Below are 12,971 nucleotides of genomic sequence, written 5' to 3' on the forward strand. Positions count from 1 at the left end.
ACTATACGTATTCATTACATTATTAATAATCAGTCAATGTTTTGGTTGCAGAAGGAGATTAATTACTTTAATCCTACCAGTCATTGTCTAGACTACCTAGCCCCTCTTGATATCCATTTCTTGGAATTTTCCATCTCATGTGACTAATATGTTTTATGATATTCCCTTTAAAAATTACATTCTTCACAGTACCCAAATGCTTCAAAATCATCAGCAGATGTGATTGGCTGCCAGATTAAAGTACAATGTTACAAATTTACTTTGTCACATGTTAAAAAAAGGGACAAAGAAAGAGACTAAGAAACATGGAATGAAGGTTTGAAATTTCCCTTTTTGCTAAGTTTTCTGGAGGTGTTTTTGCTGTTGTTTGTGTATAAATACACATTTTAAACCATTTCAGATTCAAGAACCATTCCCATGTACATTTCTTTATAGATGGATGAATTTAACAGCAATTCAAGATCTGTGTTATGGTGGATAATTCATTCAAACTCAACTATCAAGTTAATAAAAAATGCTTATCACTATCACGTGATATGTGTTGAAGTCTCTCTAGCAATATTCCCAGAAATTACCAAAGCAAATAATTCAAATACATTAAACATCTGCTACAAACATCACATGTGTGCCAGTTCTAAATAGTATTAGATCTAGAAATGAAAAGTAACAATAATATGTCTGTGTTCCACAAAGAAAACTCCAAAGGAATTTGAAGTAAAAGTTGAGTGGGTAGCACAAACATTTGCTGAACTTAAAAAAGAGCCATGAGGATACAAAGGACTTACACTGTAATTTGTAATAAGTTAAAGGGGGAGGGGTTAAGAATCTGCCTGCCAACGCAGGGGACACGGGTTTGATCCCTGCCCCGGGAAGATCCCACAAGCCGCAGCGCAACTAAGCCATGCGCCACAACTACTGAGCCTGCACTCTACAGCCTGTGAGCCACAACTACTGAAGCCCACGCACCTAGAGCCCCTGTTCTGCAACAAGAGAAGTCATGACAATGAGAAGCCTGTGCACCGTAACTAAGAGTAGCCCCTGCTCGCTGCAACTAGAGAAAGCCCACACACAGCAACAAAGACCCAACCCAGCCAAAAATAAAAGCAAATAAATAAATTTTTTTAAAAAGTTAAAGGGGGAAAGAAACATATATTCAATTAAATGAGAAAGCCACCAATTGTCAAGACCTGTTTTGTGACCAGACATCTTAAAAATAGCATAAAGAATATATTTCTTACTTGCTGTCAATGAGCACTTCAGATTGCCGATTATTCACTTGATTATCACTCTTGTGGCGAAACTGAAAATCAAAGTGTTTGTGAAAAAACATATTAAATCATACTTTTTCAGCACAAATAGTGACACTGAAAATACTTTGAGTTCATCTGCTTGGACAATATCACCATCAGTCTAAAATGAGCATGACTTATGCTTACCTTGGACCCAGCTCCACATGCTCTAAATCTGAATCAAGACCCTTCCCACTAAACTTCATGCTCGGTGTCACCAATGCAACAAGTCTAGCTACATGCTCTTCCAATTCCCACACATTTATAGTTGCTTTGAAGAAGACAATGTGCCCTTTACTCTGCCACACAGTTCCAGAGAAAACCATACATTAATTTTGATGTCGTTAACAAGGAACGGGGCTTCCATTTCTCTCACATATGTGCTCAATACTTTACTGGAACATCATTCATTCTGTTTTATGGATTTCTTTGAAGTCAAGCAATTACTTGTAACAACATGTATTCTTGTTCTCCAGAAATTCTAATTGTTAACAGTGATCTTATGAAATACTGAGCATTTAAAACAAAAATCAGAATACAATACTGAACCACATTTGGTGTGGATTTATGTTTTTATGCCCAAGTGATCCTATTTCTTATTTTGTATTCCAGTAATGAAAATATCTTATATTGCTTAGAAGAGTCCACATATTATGAGCCTTCTACTAAACTCACAAATTAGCGGCCATTCAAATAAGGCTTTCTACATGAGCTGCCAAGACCAGATAGTAATAGGCTAAAGTAGAGATAAGATGTTATTTCAATCAATTAGCCTAAATGCACAGATGAACAGGAGATAAGAAATTTTGATTTTATATATTATAATCATCAGGATTATTACTTTTTCCTTTAAAAAAAACTCATTGTATCAATATCACAATATATAGATTGCTTTCATTAGCCCTTCCATTTTTCAACGTCCCTCCCAAATTCATCCCAATCTTTCTATTAGACTATGCTCAGTGCCTCCAATTATACTGATTGCCAGGTATAAGTCAATGAATATTACTAGGGAAATAAAGATACTTAGCATTGGTTAACATGAAAAGAGTTTATAGTACTGGTAGAGGAGTAAGTTAAGCTAGCCCATCCTTGGCATGCAAACTTCTTTCCACCAACACTGCCATAGACGGGAACATCATTTTGAGAGAATATATAATTTGACAGGGGTGGATAGTCTCTGCTCCTCCATACCTACACCCTGTCCTCCTACACTCTGCCCTGTGCCAGGGGAAGCTGACCTATTTAATCCTTGCCCTTTGGCTATTGATCGGGCTTGGCCAATAGGTGGTACTGACAGAAACTCATGGGGCCAGAGGAGAGGAAAATGGGGTATGTATTCCTGGCTTCTTTTGAGCTGAGTCAGCAGTGGCCACTTCCTCTACAGGTAGCCCTCAGCTACAGCTCCAGGTCCAGCAATTGCTTCCTCCTTTTGCTCCTTCAGGTCTAGAAGTAGTATTGCCACCTATGTTGTTGCTACCCTATGTGCTTTTTCTCACAACCCTTTAAGTAGTCCCTTCATTATTAATCTTTCTCCAATCTACCCCCATTCCAAGGTGACATGTCTTTCCTGCCAAGACCCTGACTAACCGGCCCATACTATCACAAAAGTAAAAGCATATTCAAGCATTAACTGCAGAAGACACAAAAAGAGACTTAGTATTTAGTCACGTCTGTATCTAACCTGAAAATAGTCCCCTACATTGACTAGCTGGCATCACAGAAAAGGACCAAGCAGTTTACCACCTAAAAGCTGAGGGGCCCACTCTCTGGGCCTCAGGATGCTCAGGCTTTGCCAAGGGGTCTTGGGATTGGCACAGATGGAGTCTGGAAGGACTAGAAACAGTAATCCCACATATGAGTTCAGAGGAGATATAAATCTGTCAGTCACTGGCAAATAGAGAGCTACTGAGGCTAGGGTACAGGCAATCACCTAGGAGAGAATAGAGCTTGTCTGGATTTAGAATGTTTGGTTTGCCCAAGGCTTTGTTTTAAATCTTTGAATTTGAATGACCTTTGGATTATGGAGACTTCAAAACTCTCTGCTGTCTTATACCTTAATTATTTACATTAGTTGCCCGACTTTTGAAGTTATTTGATATCGTAATTTCTGGTATAATGAGCAGAGGATGTGAGAATGCCTAATATCTACCAACTCCAAAAACTTAGACAAAGACTAGAGATATAGGATAAATAATACTTCACTAGGTGGAAGCAGGTTTGTGATCCAATTCTGGTCTTACCACTAATTGGTTGTATGTTCATTAGAAAATATTTAGTTCCTTACAGGCTTTAGTTTCCTCAAGTATAAAATGAGGGTGTGAGTCTAGTTATTGAAGTCCCCTTGCTATTATCATAAACAGGCTCTGGCTCTATGACATCTATTTTAATCATCAAATAAGTAACCATAGAGTTTCTTATGGTATTTACCAAAAGAGCTTCATTCAAAAATTTCAAATGGATCTCTATTTTCTACTTCTGAGAGGTCACAATTGAAACTGAGACCTTAGGAATGCTCAAAAGCAAATACTTACATAATCATCTGTGGCATCTTTGACAGCTGTCATAGTTACCACCAGGACCAAAGGTACAATGGTGGTAAACCAGGTCAAGGAGGAAATTTCTGGAATCAGCTGAAACAAATATTTCAAGTAGTTTAGGGCTTTTAAATTTCATAAAGATAGCTTTCAATTTTTGTCAATTTTATGACTTGACAGAAATTAATGAAATGATATTCAGATATTTGTACAAATATGGAACAGCTTTTCAATAATTAAGTGTTTGCACTCAGGTATAAGACACATAGAATAGACGTATCATTGAAACAATTTTCAGACTGCCTGACAAAAATTAAATTTTTATAGCAAGTTGAGAAGCTTCTTGAAACCTTTCACAAATGATGATCTTTCTCTAGGATGATAAATGTCACCTATCTTTTCTCAGCTTCTCATTTCAACTTTTCACAGTTTTACCAATTCCCAAAGAGAGAATCTTTTTTCTTTTTTTTTTTTGCGGTACGTGGGCCTCTCACTGCTGTGGCCTCTCTCCCGTTGCGGAGCACAGGCTCCAGACGCGCAGGCTCAGCAGCCATGGCTCACGGGCCCAGCCGCTCCGCGGCATGTGGGACCTTCCCAGACCGGGGCACGAACCCGTGTCCCCCGCATCGGCAGGCTGACTCCCAGCCACTGCGCCGCCAGGGAAGCCCAAGAGAGAATCTTTGAGCACCTACCTTGCACGAGACACTGTGCCAAGTACTTTTAGATATTATGTCATTCGATCCTCAGAGAAGTTTTTTGAGTTAGATTCTGTACCAGAGGTGTTTTGCACAAACCCAGAGTGCTTACATTCCATGTAAATAGCACCCTGAGTGCACAGCATAGAATACACTGTGAATGGCAGCCTGGAGTCAGGAAATGCCACGGCCCTGGGTATCATATTCCCGTTTTATTAAAAAAAGTATCTGAGAAGTCCAACAACTAAGCCAAGAACATACACTGTTAAAACTTGAACCTAGGTCTATTTAACTCCAAAGCTTGGACCTGTACCTGTAAAGCCACCCATCTGAGAGAGACATAGTGACAGTTGGCATGACTCCCTTACAAAGGTAGTTTTCAAGTGGGGTTCATTTTAGAGCTACGTCAGGGCCATCAGGCGGGGAAGGATGGGTGGAGATGGTCAGTGTCTGGCAATCAGGCCCCATCGAAACAGCACTACAATAAATTTATGGTAGTGCTGTTTTATGTAATTTTATGTAATAACTTCCAAATAAAATTAAAAAAAAATAAACCTCAAAAGCCTCTGAAGTACCAACAAAAATATTAGGCTGGGTGGCAGAAAAGCTGGATTCTAGTCTGAGTTCTATCATTAACTCATGGTAAAACCCTTACACCTCACTTAACTTCTCCAGGTCTCATTTCTTCACCAATAAAAGAAAGGAGGTTGTACTGAACCATCCCAAAGATCCCTTCCAGATAAAAAACTATCTGAACAAGAGCCTTTGGCCATAAATAAGAAACCCATTAGAGAAATGAGCTCAAAATTCTAGAACAGTGTAAAGGGTTCTATGAAGAAACCAAAATTCATGGGGGAAAAAGAAAGTCTCCTCAAAAATTATAAGGTATATTTTCACTGTTTTTTTTTTTTTCTTGTTCAGCATCCAGTTCTTCTCAACTCTACCCTTAATTCTTAAAGAACTACCCCACCCCTCTACTTGTAATTTTGTACATGTAATTTTGGTGGACTGATTCCATCCAGCTGGCTCCTAGGTTTTGGCATGTGATCTAGGTCAAGGCAATTCCTGAGCCACAGTGATTGATTTAGGATAGGAAGGTAACAGCATGGTCCAATTACAACTAATCCCAAGACTTGCTGGAGCAACAGAAAAAGTGATTCATTCTCATTCTCTCTCTCCCTCTCCCTCTTTACTCGTCCCCCTCCCTCTTCCTCTCTCCCCTTCTCCCCCTCTGCCTCTGCCTCCCTTTTATGTGGGAGTTGAAGCTAGGAGAATAAAAGTCTAAAGTTTTCAAGAATCACCAAGTAGAGAGGGCCTGTAAAGTAAACATGGAGGAAATAGAAAAAGAGAAGTTACATCCTGTTAAAATAGTTTGCCCATGAATTGTCATACATAAAATACATTAAGTGAATTTAGATGTCTACCACTTACAACCAAAAGATTCTTAACAGTTATTCTATTGAATAAGTAGTTATTCAATTAAAGAAAAAATAGTACTCAAGGTATAATCCAGATTGTACATATCTAGTCCAGCTTCTTATTTTCTATAATTAACGCATAGCCCAGTACATTCTGAATCTACCAGTTTGATCTGATTAAATCACTCTAAAGTAAATACTAGGTAAATAACTGGCTAACATGAGTTGTTTATATGTATGTAAATTCTTTGATTTATGCCTTTTCTTCCTAAAATATCAATAAAAGCTGAAATTTCATTTAGGTTCAAATTTTAGTCAAATGGGAAGAAAAAGAAAGGTTTCTAACTACCAATTAACCACTCAAAACTATCAAAAACAGTCACAGTGAAATAACATATAGCATACATCATTTATTATATATATATATAATACATCATTGTTCTTAGATGCAAATGAAATTTGCCAAATTCAGTTCCACAAAGTTAGGCTCTTTGCTTCAACTCTCTCAATACCCATACTGTGAATGTGATAGGGAGATAAAGAAAGGAAGGAGGCTATGAACAGTAATTATTAGGCTCTGGTTTGGTTCAAATAAAGTACAAGTCAGCATTTTTAAATGACCTCAGTGTTTAAAATGATGAATGTACTAGTTTTTACCCATTCCTAGCCCTCCCACCATTGTGAAGAGAAACAGCAATAATAACTAAATAATTAAAATTCTGATAAAGCTGATTTTCTCTAAGCATGAACATTTAGCTAAGTAAAATAACTTATTTTTTCAAGTTATATGAATATTTTAAACAAACAGATGATGAAATACAACCTAAACATTACCTGTAAAATCAGAAGGAAAAGGAAATACACATTTGCCACTCTTTGAAACTGTTCAAATAAATTAATGGGCAAGAAGGTGAGAATGTTGTACTTGCATGTGTGGATACGATTATCCTGAAAAAGAAACAGCATCACATTAGTTTGGGGCAAAGCATTGCTCATTATCAAACAGCTCTAAACGTACAAGACTGAGCATGAGTTATGCCAGAGCAAGAAAGATAAGTCAACTATCTAGGAAATTTCAAACTCTGTGTGGGCCAAGGGTTTCATTTTTCCCAAGATGACATGCTCCTGATACTAGATGCAATTACTGTTCAATTCCATAAAATCATCCATGACTAAAATATTTATCAAGTGCAAAAATCTGCCCCTGACTTTTTTTATTCTTATGTTTCATTCGTCTGGCAGCTATTTCTTGAGAACCTACTGTATGCAGACACTGAGCTCATGCTGGGTCTCGTGAGGTAAGAAGGAACTTTAAGGATCACCTGGTTCACCTTCCCAAAGCATGACCCTGTAGATAACTCTGACAAGGGTCCCCTAGGTCTGTCTTTGAAAGTCTTCTGATAGGAAACTGATCACCTTGCCAGGCAGCCTATTTCCATTTCAGAATGGGAATTGCTAGAAAGGTCTTTATTATGAGAGACTCAAATCTGCCTCGCTGTAAATTTTGCCATATGCCAAATTCCGTCCCTGGGGCCACCTAAATCAAGTCTAAGCTCTTTCCATGTTGACAACCTTCAAATACTTGAGGATGACTCAGAAGACTCCCCTAAATCTTCTCCACTATGATCTAGACATTCCCAAAACCCTCAGCCATTCTCCATGACTTTTCATGGACATCTTTTCCAGGTCAGCCTCTTCTGCATCCATCCCAATCTCTCTGCATCTCTCTTAAAACATGGTGTCCAGAACTAAACCTAAACACATACTGCAGATCTGCTTCAACTGACCCGTGTACAAAAGAAATTCTGATGTTCCACATTCTGGATTATTGTACTAATACGCCTTAAACTTCATTAGCATTTTGTCATTTAATCTCACTGTTTATTCATATTGAGGGTTTTTTTAATTTTAGAATTTTATTTATTTATTTTTATACAGCAGGTTCTTATTAGTTATCCATTTTATACATATTAGTGTGTATATGTCAATCTCAATCTCCCAATTCATCACACCACCACACCCCCTGCCACTTTCCCCCATTGGTGTCCATACGTTTGTTCTCTATATCTGTGTCTCTATTTCTGCCCTTCAAACTGGTTCATCTGTACCATTTTTCTAGGCTCCACATATATATTCATATTGAGTTTTGATGAACTAAAATCTCTAGGTCATTTCTTCATCAATCACTAACAAATCAGGGCTCCCCTTCCTAAACATTCACAGTTGATTTTGTTTTAAATACTGATGATCTTTCATATATTCCTATTATACAAGCCAAATGAAAGCAATTAATCTTGAGTGTTGTATCCTAAAGTAGTAAACATTCCTCCCAGCTTTATGTCATCAAAAGATTTCAAACACATGCCTTTTATATAGTCTTCCAAAGCTATATAAAACTAATACATTAAAAAGTTCAGAGCTAAAAACCAAAAAACAATTTTTAAATTAAGGAAATAAAACTATGGCAAGCTACTAGAGACTTCTCCACAGATTAATGTTAATATCTTTTTCAGGTGTTTATATCTACCTAACTATATTCCCATGAGGCTTCTCTACCTTATTCACAAAGATAGCAGGAGAAATTTGGGGTGACAGATCTTACTGACATTCAGAATCAACATACCCAGAGAATTTCCATCCACTAATATTTCAAAATGGAGGTTAGTCTGTGTGACCTATTTTTTTTTAATTTATTTTTTACTGAAGTATATTCTATTTACAATTTTGTGTTAGTTTCTGGTGTACAGCAAAGTGATTCAGATATATATATATATATATTCTTTATATATATGTCCTTTTTCATATTCTTTTTCATTATAGTTTATTACAGGATATTAAATATAGCTCCCTGTGCTATTGAGTAGGACCTTTCTGTTTATCCATTCTACACATAATAGTTTGCACCTGCTAACCCCAAACTCCCAATCCATTCATCCGCCACCCCCTGTTCCCCTTGGCAACCACAAGTCTGTGCTCTATGTCTGTGAGTCTGCTCCTGTTTCGTAGATAGGGTCATTTGTGTCATATTTTAGATTCCACATATAAGTAATATCATATGGTATTTGTCTTTCTCTTTCTCACTTACTTCACTTAGTATGATAATCTCTAGGCCCACCCATGTTGCTGCAAATGGTGTTATTTCATTCCTCTTTATGGCTGAGTAGTATTCCATTTATATATATATATATATATATATATATATATATATATATATATATATATATATATATTACCATATCTTCTTTATCCATTCATCTGTCAATGGAGATTTAGGTTGCTTTCATATCTTGGCTATTGTAAATAGTGCTCAATGAACATTGGGGTGCATGTATCTTTTCGAATTAGAGTTTTGTCTGGACATATGCCCAGGAGTGGGATTGCTGGATCATATGGCAACTCTATTTTTAGTTTTTTGAGGAACATCCATACTGTTTTCCATAGTGGCTGCACCAACTTACGTTTCCACAAACAGTGCAGGAGGGTTCCCTTTTCTCCACAACCTCTCCAGCATTTGTTATTTGTAGACTTTTTAATGATGGCCATTCTGACCAGTGTGAGGTGGTACCTCATTGCAGATCTGATTTACATCTCTCTAATAATTAGCTATGTTGAGTATCTTTTCATGTGCCTTTTGGCCATCTGTATGCTGTCTTTGGAGAAATGCCTATTTAGGTCTTCTGCCCAGTTTTTGACTGGGTTGTTTTTTGTGGCTGAGCTGTTTGTATATTTTGGAAATTAAGCTCTCTTCAGTCGCATCATTTGCAAATATTTTCTCCCAGTCCGTAGATTGTCATTTCTTTTTGTTTCTGGTTTCCTTTGCTGTGCAAAAGCTTATAAGTTTGATTAGGTCCCATTTGTTTATTTTTGCTTTTATTTCTATTGCCCTAGGAGACTGACCTAGGAAAACACTTGTATGATTTATGTCAGAGAGTGTTTTTGCCTATGTTCTCCTCTAGGAGTTTTATGATGTCACATCTTATATTTAAGTCTTTAAGCCATCTTGAGTTAATTTTTGTGTGTGGTGTGAGGGTGTGTTATAACTTCATTGATTTACATGTAGCTGTCCACCTTTCCCAACACCACATGCTGAACAGACTCTTTTCTCCATTGTATATTCACACCTCCTTTGTCAAAGATTGATTGACTATAGGTGTGTGGGTTTATTTATGGGCTCTCTATTTTATTTCATTGATCCATATGTCTGTTTTCGTGCAAATACCATGTGGTTTTGATGACTGTAGTTTTGTACTATTGTCTGAAGTCTGGGAGGGTTATTCCTCCTGCTTTGTTCTTTTGCCTCAGAATTGCTTTGGCAATTCTGGGTCTTTTATGACCCAGAATTGGGTTCCATATAAATTTTAGGATTATTTGTTCTGTGAAAAATCTCATGGGTAATTTGATAGGGATCACATTAAATCTGTAGATTGCTTTGGGTAGTATGGCCATTTTAACAACATTAATTCTTCCAATCCAAGAGCCTGGGATATCTTTCCATTTCTTGAATCATCTTCAATTTCCTTTATCAATGTTTTATAGTTCTCAGCATATGTCTTTCAGCTCCCTGGTGAGGTTTATTCCTAAGTATTTTTTTTATGTGATTTTAAAAAGGATTTTTTTTTGAATTCCCTTTCTGATATTTCATTGTTAGTGTAAGGAAATGTAACCAATTTCTGTATGTTAATCTTGTATCCTGCTACCTTGCTGAATTTGTTTATCAGTTCTAGTAGTTTTTTGTGTGGAGTCTTTAGGGTTTTCTATATATAGTATCGTGTCATCTGTTTATAATGACAGTTTTACCTCTTCTCTACCAGTTTGAATACCTTTAATTTCTTTTTCTTGTCTGATTGCTGTAGCTAGGACTTCCAATACTATGTTAAGTGAGAGTGGACATCCTTGTCTTGTTCCAGATTTTAGCAGGAAGGCTTTTAGCTTTTCACCATTGAATATTAATTTGGCTGTGAGTTTGTCATAAATAATTTTTATTATGTTGAGATATGTTCCCTCTATACACACTTTGGTAAGAGTTTTTATTGTGAATGGATGTCAAGTTTTATCAAATGCTTTTTCTGCATCTATTGAGATGATCATATGGTTTTTGTCTTTCCTTTTGTGAATGTGGTGTATCACATTGATTGATTTGCATATGTTGAACCATCCTTGTTACCCTGGGATGAATCCAACTTGATGATGGTGTATGATCTTTTTTATGTGTAGTTGGATTCAGTTTGCTAATATTTTGTTGAGAATTTTTACATCTTTATTCATCAAAGATATTAGTCTGTAATTTTCTTTTTTGGTAGTGTCTTTGTCTAGTTTTGGTATCAGGGTGATGGTGGCTTCATAGAATGACTTTGGGAGTGCTCCCACCTCTTTAATCTTTTGGAAGAGTTTGATAATGATCAATATAATTTCTTCATTGCATGCTTGGTAGAATTCCCCAGTGAAGCCATCTGGTGCTGGACTTTTGCTTGCCATGAGTTTTTTTTTTTTTAATTACAGATTCCATTTCACTTCTAGTGATGGGTCTGTTCAAATTATCTGTTTCTTCTTGATTCAATTCTGGTGGGCTGTATATTTCTAGAAAGTTGTCCATTTCTTCTAGGGTGTCCAGTTTGTTGGCATATAATTGTTCATAGTATTCTCTTAAAGTTTTTTATTTTTTCCTGCAGTATCGGTTTTTATTTCTCCTCTTTCCTTTCTTCTTTTGTTTATTTGGGTCTTCTCTCTTTTCTTCTTGGTGAACTTGGCCAGAAGTTTGTCAATTTTTTACCCCTTTAAAGAACCAGCACTTTGTTTTATCAATTTTTTTCTACTGTTTTTTTAATCTCTATTTTATTTATTTCCTCTCTGATCTTTATTTTCTCCTTCTTTCTGCTGACTTTAGGTTTTGTTTGTTCTTTTCCTAATTTTTTAGGTGGTAAGTTAGATCGTTTATCTCAGACTTTCCTTATTTCTGGAGGAAGGCCTGTATCACTATGAACTTCCCTCTTAGAACTGCTTTTGCTGCACCCCACAGATTTTGTATGGTTGTGCTTTCATTGTCATTTGTCTCAAGGTATTTTTTAAATTCCTCTTTGATTTCATCATTGACTCATTTTTTTTTTAGTAGCATGTTGTTGAATCTCCATGTAATCATTTTTTTCTCATTTCTCTTTCTGTGGTTGATTTCTAGTTTCATGCCATTGTGGTCAGGAAACATACTTGAGATAATTTCTCTCCTCCTAAATTTGTTAAGGCTTGTTTTGTGTCCTAGTATGTGGTCAATCCTAGAGAATGTTCCATGTGCACTTGAAAAGAATGTATATTCCATTATTTTTGGAAGTAATATCATGAAAAAGTCTAACTGTTCTATTGTATTATTTAGGATCTCTGTTGCCTTATTGACTTTTTGTCTGGAAGATCTGTCCATTGATGTGAGTGGGGTGTTAAAGCCTCCTACTATTATTGCATTCTCATCAATTTCTCCCTTTACACATGTTAGTATTTGTTTTATGTATTTGAGTGCTCCTATATTATGTGCATATATGTTAACACATGTAAATCCTCTTCTTATATTGATCCTTCTATCATTATATAGTGTCCTTCTTTATCTTTCTTTATGGCCTTTGTTTTAAAGTCTATTTTGTCTGATATAAGTATTGCTACCCCTGCTTTCTTGTCATTTCCATTTGCATGAAATACCTTTTTCTGTCCCCTCACTTTCAATCTATGTGTGTTATTTGCCCTAAAATAGGTCTCTTGTAGGCAGCATATTGTAGACTTTTGGTTTTTTTATCCAATCTGCCACTCTATATCTTTTGATTGGAGCATTTAGTCCATTGATATTTAAGGTAATTGTTGATAGATATGTATTTATTGCCATTTTAAACCTCGTTTTCCAGTTGGTTTTGTATTTATTCTTGTTCCTTTCTTTTTCTTTTTGTTCTTCCTTTTGTGGTTTGATGGTTTTCTTTTGTATTATGCTTGTGTTCTCTTCTTTTTGGTTTTTGTGAACCTATTGTATGCTTTTGATTTGTGGTTACCTTATTTTTC

General features: G+C 36.3%; 1 protein-coding gene across 1 annotated transcript in view; it reads right to left on the minus strand.

Moving 5' to 3' along the window:
• ATP8B4 (ATPase phospholipid transporting 8B4 (putative)) overlaps positions 1-11,532 on the minus strand; it is a 180,134-nt gene extending 168,602 nt beyond the window's left edge. The window contains exons 1-4 of the mRNA XM_065871723.1: positions 11,437-11,532; positions 6,774-6,887; positions 3,824-3,922; positions 1,239-1,300 (exon numbers count right to left, since the gene is read on the minus strand). Coding sequence (XP_065727795.1) covers positions 1,239-1,300; positions 3,824-3,922; positions 6,774-6,887; positions 11,437-11,532 — 371 coding nt within the window. The remainder of the gene's footprint in view (positions 1-1,238; positions 1,301-3,823; positions 3,923-6,773; positions 6,888-11,436) is intronic.
• Positions 11,533-12,971: the final 1,439 nt, after the last annotated feature.

This window comes from Phocoena phocoena, chromosome 2 (assembly GCF_963924675.1).
Source record: "Phocoena phocoena chromosome 2, mPhoPho1.1, whole genome shotgun sequence".
NCBI lineage: Eukaryota > Metazoa > Chordata > Mammalia > Artiodactyla > Phocoenidae > Phocoena > Phocoena phocoena.